This window comes from Nipponia nippon, unplaced genomic scaffold, assembly GCF_047370975.1.
Source record: "Nipponia nippon isolate SJK-2023a ecotype South Korea unplaced genomic scaffold, ASM4737097v1 scaffold_3, whole genome shotgun sequence".
Taxonomy (NCBI): Eukaryota; Metazoa; Chordata; class Aves; order Pelecaniformes; family Threskiornithidae; genus Nipponia; species Nipponia nippon.
This window is the reverse complement of record NW_028262347.1, coordinates 108,502,533-108,528,762: the sequence shown is the minus strand read 5'-3', so window position 1 is coordinate 108,528,762 and position 26,230 is coordinate 108,502,533. Positions and strand designations below refer to the sequence as shown.

The 26,230-nt window shown below is 39.1% G+C and overlaps 2 protein-coding genes across 5 annotated transcripts in view; one reads left to right on the top strand and one right to left on the bottom strand.

The window, feature by feature from the left end:
• Positions 1-8,471, bottom strand: part of MYOF (myoferlin) — a 73,197-nt gene extending 64,726 nt beyond the window's left edge. For all 4 annotated transcript variants that reach the window (XR_015706390.1, XM_087765006.1, XM_087765004.1 and 1 more), the window contains exons 1-3: positions 8,290-8,471; positions 2,229-2,284; positions 1,242-1,333 (exon numbers count right to left, since the gene is read on the bottom strand). Coding sequence is in view for 3 of the 4 variants with exons in the window: in XM_087765006.1 (XP_087621132.1) it covers positions 1,242-1,333; positions 2,229-2,284; positions 8,290-8,377 (236 nt within the window). In the remaining variant the exon portion in view is untranslated. The remainder of the gene's footprint in view (positions 1-1,241; positions 1,334-2,228; positions 2,285-8,289) is intronic.
• A 1,822-nt stretch (positions 8,472-10,293) lies between these two features.
• Positions 10,294-24,500, top strand: CEP55 (centrosomal protein 55). Its single transcript, XM_009465415.2, has 8 exons — positions 10,294-10,717; positions 12,025-12,309; positions 16,509-16,574; positions 17,372-17,513; positions 19,615-19,931; positions 21,447-21,518; positions 22,363-22,488; positions 24,124-24,500. The coding sequence occupies exons 1-8, from the start codon at positions 10,535-10,537 to the stop codon at positions 24,328-24,330; spliced, it is 1,398 nt and encodes a 465-aa protein (XP_009463690.2). The 5' UTR covers positions 10,294-10,534; the 3' UTR covers positions 24,331-24,500.
• The last annotated feature ends 1,730 nt before the right edge of the window (positions 24,501-26,230 follow it).

The window sequence follows — 26,230 nt, the reverse complement described above, 5'->3', positions numbered from 1 at the left end:
AGCTAGATATCAATTTTCTTCCTCTGTTGAGGTTATTCAATTTACTTTTCACAGAAGACTCTCTTAATATCAAACTACATATTTTCTTTTAAAAAAACAACAAAACAAGACAAAAAAACCCAAACCACCATCCAAAGAAAAAATCTTCAATCCATTTTTAAACAATGTTTTTAAAATATAACCAGAAGAGGAGGTAGCAACAGCATTGCCAATCTTATATATATATAATAAGCCTGAAGCTTATAGCACTTGGCCAACAATTGGAGACAGATTAATTTCCCTACTCAGTGTGAGAGAATTTACTCTCCCATCTGACATCGAAAAAAAATTCTGCAAACCGATCTTGGGGAAGTTACGTCTGTTTTCAAGTTCAAGCTTTTTAATAACCGTGCAGAGAACTCATGATTCCTTGGGCCAGGAAGAGTACAGTAAGAACATGACATTTCATAGACCCCACTAGCTAGGACACCCAAAAAACCAGAAACCCAGATTCCATTCCCCAGACAGTTTTTGTATTTTATCCAACATATTTATCCTGATGACTAAGTCAGTCTCCCAGGACATGAGTCTAGGACTTCAATCCCTCCAGACAAGATAGGAAATTGAACTTAGGCTTCCCCTCTTCCTAGGCAAGACTTAAATAAGTGACATAAAATATAGCCTCTCAGGGAGATTTTTAAAGATGGTTAAGAGCCTTTACTGCATTTTGTAATTTTTGGTGGTTTACGTCAGCTGTGCTCTGAGAACGCCAATTAAGAGTTCTTCGGAACTACTTTCTGGACACTTATTATGTATAGTAGTCTTGGGTACTGCCCTGCACCATTTTGCAAGATGACAAGCTGCACCAGGTTATCCATAGTGGCATAAATCTAGTTACACAAGGACCTTTATTACAAGTAAGCACCAATTGAAATATGGCAGCTGTAGTTTTCAAATGACAGTAATAGGTGAAGAGATCTAAATTTTACCCAAATTCTGCCTTAAATGCCCTAAAATGTTCCTTGAATTTAGCTTCAGCATGTCTAAAATTAAGCATAAAAAGAAAGCTGACATTTTGCTTCAGAGTAACAATCCAACGGGTAAGGGATGGAAAGCCCACTGGCTTATAGGCTACAAGTAGGTATTACATCAGAAACCATCTAACTGCATCCATCATTTCTCTCCAGCAATTACCAGTTCCACTTTTTCCCTGGACTTCTGTATTGAAAGTGTGTTTAATACTGGAAAAAAAAAGAACATACTTGTTTTGTCCAATTGTTTCGAAATCCTTCACAGTAACTGTCAGGGAAGATGAATTATCCAGAGCAATTCCTTTCAAGTCAAATTCAAGAATCTGAAAAAAAAAAAAAATGGAGCAAAACCAGATTATAATTACAAGTTATGTGTAAATTAATTAACAGCAGAGTAGCGTATATAACAGAATTATTCAGACATAAACTTTGCATTTAGTGAGAGACAGACCAGACCAGCTTACATTTGCAAAAGCAGAGTTAAAAATCTGGGAACATGCTCATAGCACATTCTTGATTTGCTAGTTACAATAACAGAAAAAGAACTAAATTGTTTAATACTGAGCCATAACCTCTTTTGCAGTTCCACTTCCTCACACTAACATAAGTATTTTCTTATTATTCTTGAGATCTGATACTATTCCCCTGCAATACTGGTTGAAGTCAGTCGCTGTTGAATTTAGACAAATATTTGTAGGTTCCCTTTCTTTGTATTCCTAATTATAAAATGTAAGAATAATCTTTAACTTTCATTTCTGGCTGTGAAAAAACACTACTAAAAAAGCATTTTCCCCAAGAAAAACATTACTGAAGATGCAAAATAGGACCAGTTCTACAAATAAACCATGAGGAACTTCAATACATGATTCATTCTAATTCTGTAGGGTTTTTTCCTAGTATATACTAAAGGATCCAGTTGTGCTCCCATACATGTGGCTAAGCAATGGCTGAATATCATTTGGCCCAAAGTAAGAGGGAACAAAACCAGGCCGCAAACTCACCAGATATCCATCTACTTGTACACAGAAACATTACTTAATGAATTGTAACACATGGTGCAAGATGAATCCATTCATCTGCATTTACTAACACCTTGAAAGAACACACATATCGCTAGTTCCTGTTTCTAATCTATATTCATAACTGTAGAAATTGACTTACCAATTTTACAAGTGTTTTGTCTTAAAGAAGACCAAGAATTGATTAAAAAAACATTACCTCATTCCAAACAGGATTAAGTTCACTGTCAATTTTCTTTGTTTTCTTTTTTTCATCTGCAAATACAAACAAAGTGTGATGATCTATTTTTGCTAAAGCACTACACAAATATCACAATTTTTCCTTTCACTTTTCAAAAGAAAGCTTGAGCTTTAAACCACATGTTCCAATTCTTTTTGCCTCTTCCAGCAGCTGCACATTTTACCATTAAAAAGTCCCCTGGGCAATTTTAGTAGTTTAGGCTTTTTATTTTGTTTTGTTTAAGCATAGCTAGATGTATTCCCAAAAAGCAAAATTAATGTCTAGGTTTCTCAACCTTTGATGACCCTTGACTGCAACTTCAGTAATGATGAAAGAAGACAGACTAAAAGACTTGGAGACATCAAACCAAACAGTAACCTCAGCGTGATATACTTCAGTAGTAAAGAAAATATGTTACACATTTACCATATCCGAGTTACAAAATACTTGTAAGTGTTTAGCTCTGAAATAAAATCACTTGGAAAAAAAATCTTAAGAAGATATGCTTACAGTGTCAGCACCTTCTGCTTTAAATGAGCAAATATTCGCAGAAATACACATGCATATAAGAGCAAACGCAGTCCTTCCTGAAAAAATGGTTTCCAGAGGTTAGGCAGATCACTGCACTGACATTCACTGTAGCCTAAAAATTACATATTTTCTATACTTCATGGTAAAATTTGCATTTGGTCTACCTACAAATCATGGGAGTGCAGGGTGTGTTGCAAATTAGACATAGTGTGGCATTTCAATTCAAAGTCTTTCTCCTGAGAGGAATAATACAACTGAAGTGTTGCAGAGGCCCTTTGCAGGCCCCCCTCACCTATTAAAAAGGGAAAGAAAATTCTGTTCTTATAATAGGTTCAAAGCAAGTAACATGCCACAGCTTTATTTTTACTTTTTAGTTGCATTATACATATACAGCTCCGATGGCAAACAAGTCTTGACACGACACTCAGAAACACAAAAGCATGCTGGCAAACATGCAGCTCTCTAAACAGAAATTGCATATATTACTGATAACAAATAAGTACATTTAAATACAGTCAGTAAACTAACCGCTGATCTATAAAATACTCAGCCATAACAAGGAGGCTAAGTTTCAGACACGCTCCGTGTATTTAAGGGCTACAGTAAAGGTAATAGCATTTTTACTGTTCACAAGTTATGGCTATACTTTGCCAGGAAAACGTTGCAAAGGCCTGGGAAGCAAGAGTAAAGATACGCCACGTGGGCAAGTTCATATACCCAGTATTCAAGCAGTAGACTGTGGTGGCTCTTTTTATTGGATAAGAGTGGGATGTACTGAAAGAAAAAAGTCAGCCCATACTGCAAATTGCGAGAACTGACTCACATTTATGTAACAGGAATTGTCTACAATTTATACAGGATATTGACTCACATTGTACCACAAAGGAAAGAGCATTCATAACATACCATGCTGTGGACTCGCATTTTGCGGAACAAAGAACTAATTAACATGCTAGTAAGAGAAATTCAGCTTCATGTTATCTAATAGGACACAAAGCGTTTTCAAAACTGAGTATCCCAGAATATCTAGGGTTTGGCACTGGTACTCCAAGTCCCCCTACAAATAGGAGCTGTGAGTCAGGGAAAAGATATTCTCAGTGCTGGTGAAAAAAGGAACAGTTGCAGCTCTTTGTAAAGGAGATAGTGAATCACAGACCTGATCCTGACAGAACTGATGGATAAAAGTCCTATGATCCTTGCCTAAGCTCAAATGTAACTCTTTAAGGTAAGGAAAGCCCTGGCTTGAACAACAGTCAAGACAATTCTCGACAAGGAATAAAATTTTCCACTTTGGACTATCCATTTTCATAAAAACAAGAGTAAGATTTATGATTCCACTAACAATATGCACATTCTAGATTATACTAGGAAAAAACCTTTTTGCGTTATGCATTTGTGTGAAAGTTGGATGAAAAATGCTGGGAAACACAGCTTACATTGGGTTTTAGTTGTAATTTTATTCAGTCTGAGTGTAGCATTCACATTCCTCGAGCATGTATTCTGCAAGTATTTTCTTCACTTTACTGACTTTCTTTTTATTACACTTTTTATCATTCTTTTAATGCACTGGGGTTTTTTGGTTTGTTTTTTAAACTGTTGGCAAAGAGCTTTCTTCTCCCCACCAAAAACAACCTTTGCCAAGCAGGGTAAGATGGACTGCCCAGTTATGCCAGGAGCTCACATGAGATTCAGGTCCTCAGGCTGCCTTCCTCTACTGCTAATGAAGTCAGCTACAGTAGCCAAGACTGTAAACCACATCAGGATAAACTGTAAGACAGGGCCAGTCATCATTTTTAGTTTGGCCCTACCAAGAAATAAGAGTAAGAAATGATAATGGATACAGGTAGGACAGCTTATATACTTGTTTCTTTAAAAACTAACTACAATAACCTTAGTACTGCAGAAGAAATCATTATTTGCTTTATCTTGATAGAGGCATTATACTACCACATATTGTTTAATTTTCTCAACTGGAAATGAATGTAATAAGAACTTAGTGATAGTCAATGAGATGACAGAGTGTTCAAAAAAATCATTCAAGATGAGCTCTTTAAATAATAACTGTTCCATCATTAGAAAGATGACAGTACTGCAAACCAACCAATGCTTACATCTTAAATTTTTTCTTCTATTATAACTAGCATTTTTATCATTTTCAGCAGGTGGGGAATAGCAGAAGCAAACATTATCTTTTAGAACAGTCTTAAGTCTAAGATTCAAGAGGGAATCACATTTTAGTTCACTAAGTTTTCCATAATACTTTTGTGAATGAAGAATTACGATTGCATGGTGGCGGCAACCGCAGGATCAAATGAGCAGACCTCCAAAACCCAGGAAATTAAAGTTAGGGTAATTTAATTCTCTGCAAAACAGAAAATATAAATTTAGTGAATAATTACACTAATACTCTCTTCTTTCACACACTGAAATATAAACTAACATAGCTATGAACTACTGCAGGCCTGCTGGAAAGCTCTTAGATTAAGCAAAAAATGGAAAAAGAAATTTTATTCAAGTCGGCCCAAACAAACTGAATGCCACTTCACATCAGTTTTTAATGCATAAAGCTGAATAAAGCAGTGAAAAGGAATGATCAAAGCACTAAATGTCCTAGTACTGACTACACATTTGCAATTGTGTCAATTTTTACACCCAAAGACAAGAATCTGAGACATTTTTCTCCAGTTTGGTATATCTGACAAACCAGAAGAACTGTACTGGTTTAATCATTACCACTTAGTGCCATTTCAGCAAATGGCAACAGTTTTTCATATTACTTTGAATAATAATTTGTCTCACATAGAGTGACGACAGAATCCTGCAGTAACAGCACCCAGTTCCAGACAGCAATACTCGTTTACTCTCAGGGTGTAGTTCTCTTTGAACAGTGAGTTGTTCTTAAAGTAAATACAAGAAAAGTTCCATCCCACTGGACTGAACAGAAATGTGTAAAAAAAAAGTCAAATGCTTGGACAAACCCCCTCTATTGTAAATAAGATATCACAACAGAAACAGCGGCCTGTTTCCTCTTAATATGTACCTAATATATGTCACTGCATTAATTGTACGGACTGTATAGTCTGTAACTAGCTTAGTTATACAAATTTGATTATTCTATACATAGATGAAACTATACTAACATATGTGTGTTAACATATAAAGTTTGCAGTCACTTACATACTCATAGTTCTAGGATCATGGCCTTTTTCTTCACAGCATAGCCATAAAGGTCTAATCCTGAGACACACTGTGTGTTTTCATTGAAGTCGCACAATTACTGAATCTGACATCAGCAAAGGCTATGGAAGTTAAAGATTGAAAAAGCTAACGAACATAACACTGTTTAACGAAATGTCAACTTCCACACTAATTTTCTGTCAAATGAGTGCTGTAAGACTTCTCCAAGAATATTCCAAAGTCAAACAAGAACATGAAAATGTACTGCAGGGCTATGGCCAAAGTCCTGCAAACGCCTGAGTTTTTTCCAGTCTAGAAGATAAACTCCCCATAGCGTTTTTTATGTCCCCCAGGAGCTACAGTGGGTATGGAGTACTATTGAAGTCTGATGCCCTTTTGACATATACACCCTCCCAAAAATAAGACTGGTTTCCCATCTCTACACACTAACAGGGTGACGGGGAACAGGATCTATATAAAAAACATCTATAAACAGCCAGAAGTTCAACATATTTCAGATATCATCCCTATGGCCTTGCACCTGGCAACCAGGTACTCCACTTACAAATTAAATCAGAGCTGCTCAATAACTGGCAAAAGCCTGATATTTTCTGGCCCCCTTGAATCACTCTGGACAGAAAGCAAAACATCAGACAGCTGGTATGTAGTAAAACCACATAAAAAGAAGTGGCAGGTATAATGACAAATTAAATATCCTACTAAAAAACTGTCACAATTATGAAGTTGTATTTAAGACAACGTTAAGCATGTTTGTGAACATCAAAAATCCCAGTTATAGCGCATAAAGGATAAATATAAACTCATTCCTTTAATGTCTGCTTGCCCAATTCCTGTGTTTGGATAACTGAAGGACTGAGAAACAAACCCAGCAATGCAGAAGAAAAAACTAAATGTGTAACTCATTTACTAGGTAAAACTGAACTGCATTAGAGCACACAGTAGGAACAAAAGATTACAAGGAGGAATTAAACAGACACTTAAGGCATAAAGAAGCGAAGGCATAAACCACTCTGGAGTATGAAACTGCAGGAAAAGAGGTAACACAGAAAGGCAAAACCGTGACAGGAAAGCAAAGAGAAAGACAAGGAACTGAAAAGAGAATATGAATGCTTAGGAAGCGGCAGAAACAAATGGAACAAACCAGAGAAATTACAGTACACCAGTAACAGCACTTTTTGGAGGGCAAATAAAATCATATTTTAAGAACTAGGAAGTTCCAAAAGCTACTGAGACAGGCTCAGCCACCTGCCCTAACACAGAGGGGGGTAAAAAAACAACTTGAAAGAGAGGAGGAAAAGAAAGGAAATGGAATGATATCACATCTTTCCGACGCTGAAATAAAGTATCCGAAAACTTTTTCTTTTGGAAGTTAACATACTGGACGCGCCTTGTCCTTTTCCAGCCTCCAGCAAAACATCATGATTTCAAATTCGGTTTCTAAAGGTGATGAACCCCTGCAATGATTTTTCATACTTTAGGAAATATCATTTCCAAACCAGGTCCCCAGGAATTAAGATGACCATTTGTCAGAGTTTGGTTTAATATATTACATGATCCAAAATTGCTTGGAGGTTTCTGCACCTTAAAGATAAACCAATACTTGAAATCAAGTTCTTTTAGTCTAGCCAAGTGAGGAGATGATGGCAACAGGTAAAATATACTGTAATATGTAAGTAGCTTTACATATAAATGCTAATTTTATCACACAGTTTTCTCCTTCTCCCATATGTATCTGATGAGCAATGGAAGTGTAAAATGTGGTTTCCTTCCTAAATCTTTATTTTAAATTAAATAATCTCAACAGGCAAAATTTTAAAGTGCAATTCAGTTTGTGAAAACAAAACCAAACACCTTCAGTAATGGTACTACTGTTTTTCAAAATGCTGGTAATAACAATAAACCAGTCACAATAAAAACTGGTGTAACAGTGAGCAGTGGCTGTGCAAAGTAATGAAGACAGAGGAATGATTTTTTCAGATAGAAAACAAGGTAATCTTCAATACCAGAATTAAAAGTGGATTTATCTATGCAGTTAATTTGTTTTTTTAAAGCAAAGGGCTAAGCCTTTGCAAAAGCTTGTAAAATGTGGATCCCGAAACAGAAGCACGGCTGGCCAGAACAGACCAATGCACTCCACCCAGTTCAAACTTCATTCAGGTAACTCCTGTTACTCTAATTAAAAAGTCCTCCCTAAAGTTACATCAGATGTAACTTCAGGAAAACATGTTTTCACAGATTTTCAAATACATACATAGGGCACTATCCTTCAGAAAACCTCCTCCCTCAGTACATTTATGACAGTTTTCCTTACCTTTAAAAACAACAGAAACGATAGGGTCTGGTTTCCCAAATTTGGTTTTAGGGATATTGGTAGCAGATTCCACAATCACCCGAAGCATTGTTTCCAGTCTTGACTAAATGTCGATTGTTACCAAAGAAATTCAAGGAAGTCTTAAGTTTCAAGCTCCTTAACTTCTGGACTGAAATGCTAGCAGGAAGAGGAGGCAGGGAATAACTGGTTTACAGCAAAGAAGGTCTATGGGTGGGTCTGTGACGGACTAGCTACTGAAGGCTACGGAAAAAAAAAAAAGTACCTGTAAATTGACACCAACTTCTGTGTTGCCGCACAAAAAAATAACACTCTCGCTAGTGAAACCCAGTAACTGAAAGGACAGAATGTAAAAACGAGTGCAGATTTTTTTGTTGCTTTTATTCTTAAGCTGTGTGATGAATCTCTTGTAAGTAACCAAGGCAAGAATAAGCATAAACAACATGAACATTAAGCACAATTCCAGTACTCAAGATACATCACGTCTGCCTCTTGGTATACCAAGGTATTAAATTTCGCGATAGCTTATATTTTTTTCCTCTTAATTTTTAGAACTTCATTGTTTGTAAATGTTTCTAGCTTGCCTCCGTGTCAGTGTATCATCACATACCTACGGTCTTCAAAAATAGTTTAAGTGCTCCCCCTTCAGTTATGCTCTGGAACAACTACTTTTATTTTTAGAATAAATACTACAGGTTCCACATTTAACACACTGAATTCAGCAGATCTCTTGAGACATTTTTAAAATATATATGCATAAGTAAAAACAAAGAAGAATTAAGAAAATACGTGCAAAAATGTGAGAAGACCCTCTGTATTGTTTGGATGCCTATAAATATTTTGTCATAACATAAATACATGCAGTAGACTCCACTAAAGTGACACTAGGTAAAACTTACATGATCAGTAAAAAGAACTCTTTGCTCTAAGCTACCCCGTGTTCAGCTTTACAGCAGTTTTTCTCAGCTGCAGACCAGATGTAAAAAACCAAGTGGTGCACAGTACCACTGCAAAATGTGTTTTTAAGTAGAGATGAGAGGGGAAGCCAGCAAGATGGAACAAAATGAGTCATGTGGACAAAGTTCAGCCTAGTTTTTATACGCTCACACAAGAACTATCCTAGCTTATTACTTTTGAAGCCAAGATGGACCTTGCTTCCTTTCTAACATGATTAGATTTTGGGTAGCCGAGTAAGAGGATTGATGGGGAAGAAAAGTAATCTAAAGCCAACACGCTCAGGAAGGAACGAGGATAAAGACACTGAAGACACAGCACCAAGAGGACTCGGAAGACTTGGCTGAAGCATCATGGCAGGTTGTTCCGCCCTCTCCCATCCTGGTCCCAGGTAAGTCCCCCAGCTGGCGCACACCCAAAACCACAGGCCAGGCTTGCTGCCCTAGGCAGCTGGTAGCCACTGCCCTTTCTGTCCCAACAGCGAGTGAACTAAGGCCTCGTGGAGGGTGGGAAGCAACATGAGGGGGCGCTCACCTGCCACCACCCCTCCTTCTACAACCCCGCTTTCACAACGAAGCAGAAATCCCCTCAAAGGGAAAATTAATTATGGCCTCCAAAGGAGAGACAAACAGTGGCCCAGCCCCCTCACGGCGGCCGCTCCCGAGCACGTGCGCTGAAGCAGAAGAACGAGGTGGGCAGCAGAAAGGCCCCATGCCATTGGCCAGACAGGTCACGCGGCCGCCCACGCCAGCCAATGAGGAGCCTCCTCTCAGGCATTCCGCGGAGAACTCGGCAGCGCCCCCGCCGGCCGTTAACGGCCACCCCAACGCCGGGCAGCTCGTGCCCCTCCAGCCCCGCCCACGCCTGCTCGTCCCGCCCCTTCTGGCCAGCGGCTTCGCGGAAGCGTTCTTTAACCCCTCCCCCCGCCTTTTCTGACCCATCGGAGGCGCTGTAGCCCTCGCTTCCACTGTGAGGCGGCCCGGGCGGAAGTGACGATGCCGGAGCCGCGGGATTCAAACTCCCGGAAGCGGGGCTGGGCCGGGACCGGCCAGAGCAGCCGCCGCCGGCGGGCAGCGCCCCCCTTCCCCGCCGTGACCCGGGGCGCTCACAGGCCCGTTTGCTCCCCGTGGCGCGGTCCGAGAGCCGCCAGCAGGAGCCGGGAAGCCCTGCGCTACCCGTGCTTGACTAAAACCGTGTCAGAAGTCCTCTCCTGCCTGGTGGGAGGCATCGCTGTTCCGTAGCGCTGCGTTTATTTTTTTATAGGTGCTTAAAGATGAATTCCAAGACCGCCAAAGGCATAATTACTGGCAAGTGGGGCTTAAAGTCGGGTAGCTCCAGACCTGAGAATGATCTCGAGAGGCATAAGCAGGAGAACGCAGCCCTCGGGAAATCAGCGGAGGAAATCCTGAAAGGGAAAAGCAAAATGACCGATCCGGAAAGGAAGGGGCTCCTAGAGGTGAGGTGCATGTTCGGACTCGAGCTGACGTTTGTGGTGTCCTAATTGTGCACGGTTACCGTGAGTCTGAGTATGTCTGACTTTGTAAGCAAGATGCTAATCTTTCCTCTTAAAACTTAGTTTACTCTCATGTCACTGCTGTTTTAGTTTGACTTTTTTGTTCTCAAATATTTTTCAACGATGACTGAACTAATCAAATTACAATCATCTGACAAGGCTGTTAAATACAAAGACTTGAGGCCAGAGGTGCCAATTAGTCCACGAAGACCTGTCCTCGCATGCCCAACTGTTTGGTTCCAGGGAATTATTCTGAGCATTTCCTGCAAAGAACACTGTGTTTACAAACAGTTGCCTAAGAACATGCCAAAAAGTGCTGAGTATTTGCTTGAACTATATTCTCAAGCTCCCACTCGGCTATAGCTGAATAAAACTGTAATCACTTCACCACACTATTCTTCTATTGCAACTGAAGAGCAGAAACTAAGACACTGCAATTTCCGTGCCGTGTAGTTCATTCAAGGTAAACCTGTGATTGCAGAGAAAGAAGTTCAGGACTTAGTATGTGACCAAATTAAATTTCTTTCAGTTTCTCTGTCATCTTCTGACAACTTGTTATCAGCATGTAGGATTTCAACATCAACCTTTCTCATCGAAAATGAAACGCTATCATAACAGAAGTTTACATAGAGTACCAAGGTATCTCAAATGCTATGTAATAATTACCTGTGCTGGAGGCCTACTGAAAAGAGAGTGCCTGTTGAAAATATCTACTAAAGCATATTTTGGAACTAAAAGGCCAGTTAATTTGGAAAACAGGATCCTTCTCCTGAATGCTTTATTATAACTCTTTTGTAACTTTACTTATTGTCATTTAGTTTGCAAGAAGGCTCTGCTGCTTCTCGAAAGCTACTAAATATGCTAACCAACACTAAGAAGTGTGTTGTCAACCTCTTCACTGGAAGTGTTCAAGAGTTGCTGTGCTGCTTGTGTTCTAAGGTTCATCTATTGTAGTGATCTGTATTCATATACAAAACTGAGTACCTACCAAGTCTGTGAAATTTGGTTCTTTGCATTCTTTCCTTGTTTCATCTGCTTCAGACTGTTTTTTACTATCACTTGAAATATTTCAGATGATCACTGTAGTATTGTCTGTTTTGAGTAAAAAGTAATATTCTCAGCTAATCCAAGGCTAAGAGAGAACCTTTCAAAGTGAGTATCTTCTCAAACTGTTGTAAACTTCCTAATGCATTTGTTGCATAGACTGACACTTATTAATTTGTGTCACTCTTTTATTCTGTTTCATTTAGAAAATACTTTCCCTTGAAAAAGAAAAAGAAAAACACAACCATCTTCTTGGAGAGAAGGACAAAGAAATCCAAAACTTGAAAGACAAGCTTAGATCCAAAAACAAGAATAGTGAAGTCTCCTTGTTACAAAGTCAACTAGAGGAAAAAACAAAGGAGGCAGAAAGGAGAGAACAGTTATTGTGTTCTCTATCGGAAGAAATGAACCGGTTAAAATGTAATTTATCCACTGTTACTGCAGAATGTTCTGAGCGTGAAAACAGAGCTGCTACTTCTCAGGCATCCCAGGTAAGAACTGACATCTGTTATAAAATAGGATGGATTTTTAATCTTCTTACAAGTTGCACTGCATGCTGAAATATCTTGTATGAAGAGAGATGATATCCAGATTGAATGCTAAATGAAGAACAATCAGGGAGCACAGCTTCAGGCAATGCAGCTGGGGAGGGAATTCTCTAATGCTGTATTGCAAGGTCGCTTTTTCAAGCTCACGTGCAGGTGGCATGACTAGTGGTGCTACATGAAATGATCCACTGTTGCTTAAGCAGATATTATGCCCTTCTTGAGTTTGTATGCTCAGTGATTAAATAGACTGAGAAGGCAGCAGTAAGAGACATGGGGCATTAACAAAGACAAACTAAGCTCCTCACCTAATTCAGCTTCAGTCACGAGCTAATTGGTGATGTTAGGATTGGAGGCAGCCTGGGCTGCAGTGATCATGCACTGGTGGAGTTTGCAGTCCTGAGAGATATGGGTCAGGTGAAGAGTAAAGTCAGGCTGCTGAATTGTAGGAAAGCAAATTTCCAGCTGTTCAAGGAGTTAGTCAATAGGAACCCCTGGGAAACTGCCCTCAGAGACAAGGGAGCAGAACAGAGCTGGCAGATCTTAAACACTTTCCATAGAGCACAAGAGCTCTGGATCCACAGGTATAAGAAATCGGGAAAGGAAGGCAAGAGACTGGCATGGCTGAGTTGAGACCTGCTCGTCAAACTAAAGGGCAAGAAGGAAATGCACAGGCAGTGGAAGCGGGGACAGGCATCCTGGGAAGAGTATAGGGATGTTGCCCAGTTGTGTAGGGATGGGGTCAGGAAGGCCAAGGTGTGGCTGGAGCTGAACTTGGCAAGGGATGCAACAAATAAGAAGGGCCTCTACAGGTATGTCAGCCAGAAAAGGAAGGTCAAAGAAAGTGTACCCCCCTGATGAACAAGACTGGCAAACTGGTAACACTGGATGAGGGGAAGGCTGCAGTACTCAGCAACTTTTTTGCCTCAGTTTTCATTGACAGCCTCTCTTCCCACACCTCTTGAGTGGATGGACCACAAGACAGGGACTGGGAGAGCAGAGACCCTCCCACTGTACGAGAAGATCAGGCTCATGACCAGCTGAGGAACCTGAACATACATAAGTTTATGGGACCTGATGAGATGCCTCCCAGAGTCCTGAGGGAATTGGCTGATGTAGTTACTAAGCTACTCTCCATGATATTTGAAAAGTCATGGCAGTCAGGTGAAGTCCCTGGTGACTGGAAAAAGGGAAACATTGCACTCATTTTTTAAAAGGAGGACCCTGGGAACTACTGACCTGTCAGCCTCACCTCTGTGCCTGGAAAGATCATGGAATAGATCCTCCTAGAAGCTATGCTAAGGCACATGGATGACAGGAAGGTGACTTGAGACAGCCAGCATGGCTTCACCAAGGGCAAGTCCTGCCTGACCAACCTAGCCTTCTGTAATGGAGTGACTACATCAGTGGATAAAGGAAGAGCTACTGATGTCATCTATCTGGACTTCTGTAAGACCTTTGAAATGGTCTCCCACAACATACTTCTCTCGAGATTAGAGAGATATGGACTTGATTGGTGGACTGTTTGGTGGATGAGGAATTGATTGGATGGTCACATCCAGAGGGTAGCGGTCAACGGCTCAATGTCCAGATGAAGACCAGTGACAAGTGGTGTCCCTCAGGGGTCCGTACTGGGGCCAGTGCTGTTTAATATCTTCATCAATGACATAGACAGCAGGGTCGAGTGCACCCTCGGCAAGTTTGCAGATGACACCAAGCTGAGCGGTGCAGCTGACACGCCTGAGGGACAGGATGCCATCCAGAGGGACCTGGACAAGCTTGAGAACTGGGCCTGTGTGAACCTCATGAGGTTCAACAAGGACAAGTGCAAGGTCCTGCACCTGGGTCAGGGCAATCCCCGGTATCAGTACAGGCTGGGGGATGAAGGGGTTGCGTGCAGCCCTGCCAAAAAGGACTTGCGGGTACTGATAGACGAAAAGCTGGACACGAGCCGGCAATGTGCTCTTGCAGCCCAGAAAGCCAACCGTATCCTGGGCTGCATCAAAAGAAGTGTGGCCAGCAGGTCGAGGGAGGTGATTCTGCCCCCTTACTCTGCTCCGGTGAGACCCCACGTGGAGTACTGTGTCCAGCTCTGGGGTCCTCAGCGTGGGAAAGACATGGACCTGTTGGAGCAGGTCCAGAGGAGGGCCACAAAAATGATCAGAGGGATGGAGCACCTCTGCTATGAGGAAAGGCTGAGAGAGCTGGGGTTGTTCAGCCTGGAGAAGAGAAGGCTGTGGGGAGACTTTATTGCAGCCTTCCAGTACTTCAAGGCGGGGCTTATAAGAAAGATGGGGACAAACTTTTTAGCGGGGCCTGTAGCAATAGGGCAAGGGGTAATGGTTTTAAACTAAGAGGGTAGACTTAGACTGGATACAAGGAAGAAATTTTTTACTATGAGGGTGGTGAAACACTGGAGTGGGTTGCCCAGAGAGGTGGTAGATGCCCCATCCCTGGAAACAGTCAAGGCGAGGCTGGATGGGGCTCTGAGCAACCTAATCTAGTTGTAGCTGTCCCTGCCAATTGCAAGGGGAATGGACTTGATGACCTTTAAAGGTCCCTTCCATCCCAAAGCGTTCTATGATTAAAAGAGGTGCCTATAAGTCTTTTCCAGCTTTTGACCTGAAGATGGTGCTGGTTCCCCATGCTCTGCTGGTTCCCTATGCTTTACAGGGAAGTTGAGTAATTCTAGAAATCCAGCTTTAGCCAAATACATAGCCAAATATCTTAATCTACTAATTTTCAATGATAATACATATATGTATTGCTTCTAATAATGGAGTATCTTGGGAAATACCACTTTAAATGCAATGTGTTTATTTTCAATTTCAAGAGACTGAACTTTGTTAGAGAATTTTAAATGTATGTTAATTCAACAGATTTCCATGATATTTTCGTCAATGAACTAAGAAAATATCTTTTAGTTTAAAATCAGAATTTTCTTTTAAATCTTTTACTGACTTATCAACAGAGGACAACAAAATTTGACTGAGGTTTTGACTGGATGTCTTGGAAAACTTGAGAACAAGTCTAGCAATGCTGCTTGAAACTGCTAGGTGGCGTATGAGCAGCAGGTATACTCTGAAATGGAAACAACAGTTGTATGACACAATTTTGAGAAAGTCTTTGCTGAGACAAGAGTTCTAATGTTTATAGAAATAGGAATGAGCAATTGTAGTGTCTCTAAATCCTATTTTTATTAGGAAGTGCTAAAGTTCAATAATTGCATTCAAAGATCTCCTGTATTTTTTCAGCTATAAAGCATGTTCTAAATCAAGTTCCAAACAACACAGGAAAACTTTGGAAAAAAGTAGCTTGAATTTGTGTAGTAAACTATATTTTTTCATTTCCTTTATTTCCTTTCTTAGTCCCCTCTGACTTATATCTACACAATTTCAAAAACCTTTCTATCATGCAGTTAGTAAACATGTCAGATTATGAAAGAAGTGTAACTGTTTAAATGCTGTTTAGTTTTAGATGGGTCTAAAGAACTCTCCGACTCATACTTTAAGCACTCTACTGTGGATTAGATGTCAGAAAACCAGTAGTCAGCATGTCCTTATGGTTCCAGACAGGCTTGCATGGTTTCCCAGATGTTTATAATCCTCCTGTTATCCCAATGAAGTTGTCAAGGTCTCTAGCTTTCCCCAACAATTCCTGTAGGTCTAGCTTATTGTCAAACGTATGAGGATACGAAAATAGAACAAACACTTAACTTTTTTTGTGTATTTAATTAATACCCTAAATATCTTCTTTTTTCAGAAGTTCTCCTGCATCCTTCAGGTCTTCCAAGATAGCAGTTCAGTAGAAGACACATGATATTCTTCTTAGGAAATGTTTTAATGTAACTATGAGTTGCAGAGTTATAGAGTAAATTAAATGTAAATCTTTGTCCTGTATCTTCCAGGAGACTTTATTTTAAATCTATGAAATGGTTTTCTACATAACTTAGATCCTTTTTTAAAAAAAAACCAAGACTATAAAGATCTTTAAACACAAAAGGCACATGTACATGTATGCATCTGTTTTCCATTTTTTAAAATATTCTTATGCTTTTTATGTGAGATTAATAGTTATACAGGACTAGCTTTACTGTTTCAGCCATCTACTTTAAAGAACACTAACAGGTGGTTCTTTGTCTGCAGGAAGTTGTAATAAACAGCACTGGATCACCGACTAATCTTTATGAAGTTGAAAAACAACTGAAAGATGTAAGTTTCATGTACAACACTGCAAGTATAAATCACCTGTATCAAGATGCATAAGAATGTAAATTATCACCATGTACATTTTTGGGCAGTATGGGACCTCAGAGGGTATGTTTCCCTCTAAAATGTAATACCTAAAATTATTGTGTGACAAGACAATAATTTAAATTAAAAAAAGACTTGCAAAAAAAAGACAGTATTTCCATCATTTTTTTAAAAACCTTGCTTGGAACATCAGAACAAAGTGGTTGCTGACAAAACAGGAGCCCCAAGTAACCTGGTCTGACCTCGGAGCTGACACTGCCTGGGCCAGCATGAGGCTGGATTAGAAACCTCCTGAGGTTCCTTCCAACCTGAATAATTCTATGATCCAATCAGATATAAAATCCATGTCCTTGTTCTTACAAACTTCAAGTTGTAATGATACAGTTTTAGTTTATTTCTTTTTCAAGATCTGTTATTTTATTTTATATTTAAGATTGAAAGGTTAATTCTTCGTAATCTGGGTATGACTCATGAAAGCCTTTGTTTTTGTCATTTTCCTGTTCCAAGAAATAAACCAATCAGTGTTTAATATTGCTGCAATTTTAACTTATGCTCAATAACCTGACTTATCTTTCCAAATGAAGATGGGTTTTATTTATTGTACAGAGAAGATTACTACAGTTTGCAGCAGAATTAACTAGCTTATCTTTAAACTGTTTAATATAAAACTTTTAACATTTTTAAGATGACTAATGCTTTTAAAATCTGAAATTACCAGAGGCTTTTTTGTTGTTCTTCTGTTCCTTTTCCTGAAGGCTCTTGAGAAAAACCAACAGTGGCTACTGTATGACCAGCAACGGGAAGCGTATGTCAGGGGACTGCTTGGAAGGATCTTTGAACTTGAACAGAAGTCAGAAATAGTTAGCCAACAAGAATCTAAAGAATTCAGTTCAGAAGGTATCAACTTTATTTTTTCCCCACAAGTGACCCAAACCATAATTATCTATAGAGCAAGTTTTCTGAAAACAAATTATAGCACAATTAAACAAAATCAAGACTTTCTTCTCAACATTTTGGTTTCTTAATGGTAAAACTTGGTTAAGTAAAATTTTTTTGCTTCCTGTTATCTAGCTACATTACTTCATCGACAGTATTTCATGTTCTTATCTGCTTCAAAGATGGTTTTTAACAGCCTTGACGCTCTATTAGCAACCTCTCTGTTTGCGGAAAGTGTTGAGGCAAATATGTGTATGTCTCCCATCCTTCAAAGTACACTTTCAACCTACATAATGGAACCATTAAGGATTTACTAACTAGGCGTAGATCAGGGGGGTTAAATTTTTTTGTTTCAAAATAAATATTATAAAAATGACTCAAGACTGCCACGTTCTTTACTCACCTGAACAGTTCTTGCAGGGCATGAAAACCTGTGGTAGGTTTTGGCACCTGTCCAAAAGTGTGTTTCGCAATATGGATCTGGCCACCTCTAGCTCACTTCCGTGCTATGCAGTTCCTCAATAATGAGCACCCTCTCAGTACCATGCATTCAGATTAACTTGAGCTGTGCTTGATCAGCATGTGGAATAAAATTAAAATCATGTTAAACATAAGAACCAAAAGGAGTTGGCTTGCTTTTCTTATTATCAAATTATTAATTTCACATATGCCGCAACTGACCTGCGAGGTAAATTCATTAAATAGCATCATCTGGAGTAAGAGTATGCCCACAGATATTTTACCACTTAGTAATTCATGTGTAGTGCTTTGGTTTCTGTATTACTGCTTGAAACTTTATGGAAAACAGTAAAATATCATAATCTTGTTTTGGTGCTGTTCAGAAATCTATGAACAGTATTTTAGAGGCAGACTGAAGTAGCCCACCAGGAAATGTAACTCAGTGCAGTCAAAGCTTGGTTGGCAGACTACCCAGGAGACTAGAAGTGACACTAGGAGTAAGGGTAGAACAAAGTTCCCTTCTTCAGGCAGCTAGATAGTAGCAGAGATCCAAGTTTCTAAGAACCTAGCTATACAAGTTGAAAGCAGATATGACAGCTTTTTCCAAGGAAAAACTTGGTATCTTTCTGAAGATCTCACCACCCTATAAAGGAGTATTGCTAATGAGAAGGTAAGGCTTAGCTCATAGTCTAGGGGAGGGAGAAGAGTCAAGTAAGAAACTTTCCCTAGCAAATTACACTTTGAAGAATGAGGGGAAGCCTTCAATAGGAAAAGTATCAAAGTCAAGAAACTTACAGTGGCAAAAATCGGCAAAGCCTGTGAAATTCTGCATTCCTTGTTCTGCTTTTAGGTATATTTTGTATTACTAATGAGTTTCTACAGACTGCCTCTTCCCCCCCCCCCCCCCCCCCCTAAACTTTTCTTGGGTCAACAAGCAGAAATTTTTCAAACTCTGGTTTAAGTAACAGTCACTTGCCAATAAGCAGGCATTTTTTAATCAAAAATACTACCCTACCCCGTTTTAGTTGCAATTTAGAAGTAAACGATGGCATACAATTTGAAGAAGATAGTCTGCAAAAGACAACGGATAACAAAAGACAACTGAATGGCTTTGGTTAACAATGGTGAAGTAGAGCCCATCAGATCCCCAGGGTATCTCTGGGAAGGGAGTAATGCCAGAACCTTGGCTGAGGAGCCTAAATCTGGAAGTGAGAATCCAGCGTCTTTGGGCCTTGATTCCCATGCGTCAGTGTAATGCATGAGGCCATATAAGAACTATGTGCAGGTCATGGAGCTTGTGTAGTCAGGGCAAAGGATATAATACTGCTGTAAGGGTTAGTGAGGGAAGTGGCTGTAGCACAGAATACTACATGCAAGCCAAGTTGCAGTTTTCCCGTAACTATATTGGGAAAGAGACTTTACTGCATTAGAAGTATTGAAATCTGTTTTAACTAAGGTTTGGTGCCAGTGTGAGCTGTGTAATAGCCTAGAATGTCAATTTCTATCAATATACCTTAAAATGCTGTCAAGGATTTGGTGTTCTGATTTTTAAGTGATTCCCCCCCACACACATTACTATCTCAATTATTTCTGACTCATTAAGGTCATCTACAAGAGGAAAAGCAAAAACATTATGACCAGCTGTTACTAACTGCTAAGAGTGATCTTGAGACTGAAAGACGCACTGTAACCCAGCTGAGATCTGAACTTAACGAGTTCAAGAAGAAGTATGAAGAAACACAACGAGAAATAACGAGTTTAAGTGCCTTATTGCAGTCGCAACAGGTTGCTGAAATAAAGACTCTAGAAAACGAAAATAAAATGAAAGGAGAGAAAGTGCAGAGACTAAAACAAGAAAATGAAACTATTAAAGGACAGCTCAGAGAAGAAAAGAAAAAGTCTGAAGATCTTCTATGTCAGGTAAGTGGATGCATTTGGAGGTTTAAGATGATTAGCAAAGAACCAAGAGAGCTGAAAAGTCATACTTAATCAGAATGGACCATCACTCGCTTGCTCTGGTAACTGTTCCTTACATATACCTATCCTTGTGGTTAAAACTGAATTCTTTCTTTAATATATTTGTTTGAATCAAAATCCAAACTTTTGTGAAATTTCCTTGTTTAAACAAGGAACTTATTTGTTCACTGATTTTGCTGGTCTTGTGGGACACAAGGGAGAAGTGAGACAATACTTAATTGATTCTACTCTAGTTCATCCTCAAGCCTAATAGCAAATGAGAACAGGAAAGGTAAAAAATCAAATCCATACAGGCTATTTTATCATGCGGTCCCAACTACGGAATATCACTGATATTTGCTGTCACCTGGGTGCTACAAATACCCATGTGGGCTTGTAGTTTCATACTTACTGGATAAGCAGCTGTGGCCCTGGATAGTGCCCCCAGCCAACCATTGTGGTCATGCAGCTGGATTTTGCTTGTTTTCCCATTCAGATGAGTTGCTGCATTTGGTTCTCTGTATGATGCCACAGATCAGAACTATGCAGGCATACCTGAGTACTAGAAAGCAATGGCTAGATAATAGGATGGACCTTAAGTTGTGACTGTCTTGAAGACTGCTATGGTAGAAACCACTGAGAAGAGTTCTGTAATTCCCTATAAAGCCTAAGAAGTACCTGTCAGGCAGGCTGATCAATACATGTGGTTTACACTGTTGCCATATCTGTTCTGTTGCTTTCACATCAGATTTTACTTGTTTGCAGGGCTTGCTCATCTCCCAGAGAGCACTGTGATGTTCATATGTGAAGTTCTTAATTCTTCCTTCCTTGTTTTTTGAGCCCAATGACTTTAACCACTCTGGCTGATCAGAGGCAGGGGAAGACATGTCTGTGCTATATGTTTGTATTTAAAAATATTCCGTGCTTACCTCCTTTTGTTTGGAATACTCATGAGGACTTGCCACTTCCCCCACATGGAGAGTTACAGTGGTGTCTTGGAATATTCCTATCAGCATGGTGACGCTAACAAAAAAAAAACACCCTGTTGTTTCTTCTTCTGGACATGAAATCATGACCATGTATCTGCTGTAGGCAAACTGGAAAGTCCTCCTTGAAGGACTGTCCTCAGGGCATCCAAATAAGATAGACTTGCTACTTGGAGAAGTTTGTGGTCAATAACAAAGCAATGTAGAACTGAAATTTGAAATATGAGAATAAAATTTACTAGGCACCAAAGTAAGCTAAAACCAGAACAACAGTTTAGCTCTCTAAACACAGGCTGGTTCTCACTGGTTAATAATGAAAGGTGTTGTGTTTTTTTTTTTTTTATTGGGTTTGGCTGTTGCATAACAGGCATGTATTTTTCTGTTGGCGTTGGAATATAAAAGTTTACTTCGATCCCTTTTTAGATTCATTATTTAAGTTCATTAATTGTTGTATATGGAAATTCTTTATTACAAATGTTTTTCTGCCTTGTAGGTGCAACTTCTTCGTAAATCATTGCTTAAACAGCAGGAGGAACACACTAGGATAGCTTTGTTGGAACAACAGGTACCGAATTATATACTAAGATGTTGATACTTAATCTATATTATGCACAAAGGCTTTCTAGACTAACTTTTCAAATTTAAGAGTAAGTAGTATATTAAATAATTAGACATGAATATTCAACTGTGAATAATCTCTGCTTCTAAAAATTCTGATGTGTCTGTCAAAAGGAAAATCTGTAACATTTTACAGATAAGAGGGTGTGATCAAACCTGATGCTATTCTCTCTGTAATCACTTGTTCAACTGTACAGCCTCAGATTAGATATGGGAAAAATCCTAAAATCAATCAGCTCGTTGAAGTTTTGTAACATACACTTGATAAAGTTATACAAATAATGGCATTGCCATCTTCTCCATTTTCTTTATTTCTTCCAAGTACATTCTTACAGATCTAATTGATGTTATTGGGGGAAAAAAGTTACATTTATTTGCTAAGCTTGGGTGTACAGCGTTACCCATCATTTCTGTCCAAATTGTCTTGCTACAAGATCCTGGAGTAGAAACTCTCATTTTTAATGAGAACTTGCACTATATGCTTTTCTATAAAATGTTCACTTTAAGATTGCAAGACAGCTTTAAATACCCCCCAACTAAAATAACTTCAAACTCCACCTCTACTAAGGGAGAAGACATTTGTAATTGGGCACGTATGAATTTCACTGTGGTGAAAGCAACAAGTGATTCTTTTTTTTTTTTTTTTTTTTTTTTTTTTTTACATACCATTTTAGGATATGATAGCAGAGTAAAACTTACTTTAAATATATAAAAGGGAAATGTTTTTCTCCCACCCCCACCCCCCTAATTCTGACTTTAATTCTTTAATTTTCCCTTTGGGGGGTTGCCAGATTCAGATATGCACCACAGACTTTGAGAGTGAAAAGCTTGATCGCCAGAACTTGCAGCATCAGTTAAACAAAGTCCTTGAGGAACTGCGCAAGGCCAGGGAGCAAATAACCCGTCTGGAACCTCTGGTATGTACTGAATAACTTGCAGGTGAATTTAGTCAGGGATTTTTTTCACTTTTTCTTTTCACTTCGGGATCTTATTTCAAGCATAGTGAGTCTTCTGTTAATGTCATCAGACATTCACTGTAGGCCCTTACATCCTTTAGGTCTGCGGCCCCAAGCTGCAGAACCCTATGTCAACTAGCTAGTCATCATTTTTTTTTCTACAGCATGCACGGAGAACTTGTATTGCAGGAGATCCAGAATAGTCAGGTTCCAGAGCAGGGAACATAACTATTTTGTATCACAACAGGTATCTAGTTTTGTCTGTTGCACAATGACAAAGCTGCAGTATGCTTCTGCTCAGACTTGCTGCTAGTGAACAAGATACAAGCTGTAAATACAGAAGTTGAATTCCTCCCCCACCTCCACCTGATACAGGATGGGTGGGTCGTTAAAACTTGGGTTTGTCATTTCCAAAAAGACAAGCTCCCTACTACAATGAAAAAGGACATTTGTATTGTGAGGGCCACGGTCTGTTTGCTGCTTATTTAATAAGCCCAAAGAAAGCCACCTAGATTTGAGCCCTAGATTTAATGGACAAATTTGTAGGGAAGGATTAAGTATTAAGCAAGCCATTGATCTGTTTTGCTCTGTCATATCCAGGATTGCCCTGGTCTTGAGCAGAAATGCATTGTGACTGTTGGTGCTTCTGGAACTTTACAATAAGGTATCATACAAGATTAGGTGATAGCTGAACAGGATTGTCAAAACTACATTTCTGGACTTACTTAAATGAGGTTCAAAATGGAAATCAGATATCTGTATCCTTCATTAGATCAGGTCTGGGGCCGCTGTGCTCTTTACAGAGAAGATAAACGTAAAAGCTCCTAACACGTTGCAGATGAGAGGAATTCTGTGACTCTGCCAGACTGCTCTCCCTCTTAGTTGTATGCAACTTGGAAGCATTTTCTCAAATGAGGAAGGGAATGGAATGAATTCTGAGATATGGATGTTCTTCAATCATGCATTGCCCCTGGGAGAGCTTTGCTTGCTAGGATCGCAGTTGGTGCTGCTGCCAGGGGAGGCCACCAGAAAACCTTCTCTCTGCTGGCAGCAGAGCAGAAGTTTGGGCAGAGCAGGGAAGTTACAGCTTTTGAGTTTCTCTGTGCTAAGAAGCTGGAGGAGTAGTTGTCAAATAGACAACCAGGTGCCTTTTACAGTTAGTAACAGCCTTCACGCACAAACTTCACGCGTGGGATCAGGAGGAGAAGAGAAAATTATGGCAGGGTTTTAGGGAAGGTAACTGTATGCCCTACGTAGAGCGGACTGAGGCATCATTTTATTAAGGAAAGATAGTGTGTGGGTGGCTAGGAAGATGGCTGGGGAAGGATCCTCAGTCAGACATTGTGGGAAACCTGTCTTAAACAGTCTGCAGAAAAGCTACCTGCAATCTAATTTAAATGTGATGTTGAAATTGTAGAACCGGCCCTCTGTTAGTAACACTAGTAGCATAACTGCATTTAGCCATCTTTAAAATTCTACCCTTAGTGCTGTAACACACACAAGGCTTGCGTGCCATCAAACCTTAATATTTTTTCCTACAGTATTTGATCAGTGCACATATGCCCTAGTCTTGCACTAAAGCTTCTCCTTTTCCAGAAACTCCAGGAATCTGGGCGTTTGGAACCACGAGAAGATTTGCAAGCTGTGTTTGAAGAGAAGCTGACCACGTACGACAGAAGTCCTTCCCTGAAACATTCAAGCCTTCTTGATGAAAGTTTTCTGGAGTGTCCCAGATGTAAAGTGCAGTATCCAACAAGCCAGCATAGAGAATTACTAGCACATATTGACTTTTGTACAGCATGAGCTCCAAATGGACTTACTATATTTGCTTTATACACACTGCCAATATGCTCTTCTACAAAGGCAAAAGATCTTTTTAAAGCTTTTTTCTTAAGGTTGTATAAAGGACTACTAGTTTTATAATTCAGTTCCACAACAACATTATAGTAATTTATTTGGCCTCAAATATTTTACCTGACGTTTTGCAAAAAACAGCTACTGCATTTTTGGTTGCAAATGGAAATATTTTTAGAATTAGGAATATCTTAAAATAGTGAACTACTGACTTATTTTTTTGCACTATTAAAAATGAGAACAGTAAAAGCACACCTATTGTGTCAGACTTTATTTTAATGTTTGGCCTATCCAGTTCTTGATTGGTAGATCCTGATTGTGCTTGTACCTTAACTGACAGTAATAGCTGCAAAAGATGTTTGGCCCTAGTAGGTGCACTATATATATATATTTATATATACATGGGGGGTGTGTGTGTATATGTATAGTGTACGTATACACATATTATATATATGTATCACATATGTGTGTAATGTATCACCATCTTGATACATTAAAACTCAGGAGGATCATTTTAAGAGGTCTTTGCTGCTTAAGATTCATGTTGAAAAACATCAATTGTAAGTAGCTTTTTTTCCTGAACGACAGTCAGGGGTGACTTAGAGTTCATATAAAAATGCTGACCAAGGTTTAAGCTCTTCTCAAAAAAAATGTCATTGGGAAAACAAACTTCCTTGGTACTGAAAAAAGTTTACATTTCAGACAATGTCAGAGACCATTTTCGAAGTTTGGATATAGAATTATGCTGAAGTAAACTTGTTTGCACTTCTGTATTTTAGAGGTTAAAGTTGGGAAATGTCAGTTATTCAATCTGTTACATTTGACAAATGTCCCGGTTTCAAAGTGCGGTGTTTAATAAATTGCTCTAGTGGATTTGAAGTGTCACTGTGTTTTGGTATTAAAGCAGAAAACAAGTGAGCAATAAATTCTTGCAACAAATTAGAAACCGGCAAAAAATTCCCTTATGGATTTGCAATCACAGTGTTATTTTCCTCTAGTGCCTAGTGTAAACCTGGATCTGTTGCTAGCATTTTGCTCCTTGCACCTGTTAAGTCCAACAAGCAGTTCCTTCCACAAAAATTATTAAAGTGAGGAAATTTTACAAAGATACACTAGCTAAGGTAAATTTGCTTCTTTTACAAGTTTATGGTTTGCTGAGGACAGTGAAATACCCAAGGTCTACCCTTCTCTGGTATACTGCTTCTGATTGCTAGTTAGTATTAGATTTTTCCATCACACTTTGCTGTAAAACTGCATCCATTTACCCCATAACATTCACCCTCATCTCTGATGGTCAAACGTTATTCTTAAATATGAGGGTGTTTTCCAAGTTGTTTTCAGTAACTGTTATAGTATCAAGTGATGTTGTTATCCATTAAATACAGTGTTTGCGAGACAAAGAAAATGTTAAAAGCTATTATCTTTATATCTGAAATTCTTTGCCAAATCTATTGTATTAGCCACTCTCTATCCACTTTTCAATTTGACTGACCATGTCTCAGGCTAATCTTTGTGTTTGGCAATTTGCTCAATTGTAGCAACAGGTTTTCTGCCCAAAGATATGATGAACTAATGAGTAAAACAGAAATTATGCCTCAGAATCTCACAGTTTTGCTATGAGGGAAATGGTCTTCATTTCATGTCTGTCTTTCTAAACATCTTTTAAATTCAGGATAACAACTATGCTTTTCATTGCAGCCTAATAATTTTAATCTCTAATTGAACTACTTTTGGAAGTTAAGTTAGTTGTCTTTTAACAACACACTAATCAGCTAGTATTTTACTCCCAGTTGCATACTCAGCACAGTTTCTGCAAAAGGAAATTCTGATCTTTTATGTATTATAGATG

Bases quoted from the DNA above. Each gene is read 5' to 3' on its own strand.
- CEP55 (XM_009465415.2), top strand. From the start codon at position 10,535: ATGAATTCCAAGACCGCCAAAGGCATAATTACTGGCAAGTGGGGCTTA. The intron at 17,514-19,614 runs GTATCAACTTTA...TGACTCATTAAG, and splicing joins TAAAGAATTCAGTTCAGAAG to GTCATCTACAAGAGGAAAAG. The intron at 21,519-22,362 runs GTACCGAATTAT...GGGGGTTGCCAG, and splicing joins TAGCTTTGTTGGAACAACAG to ATTCAGATATGCACCACAGA.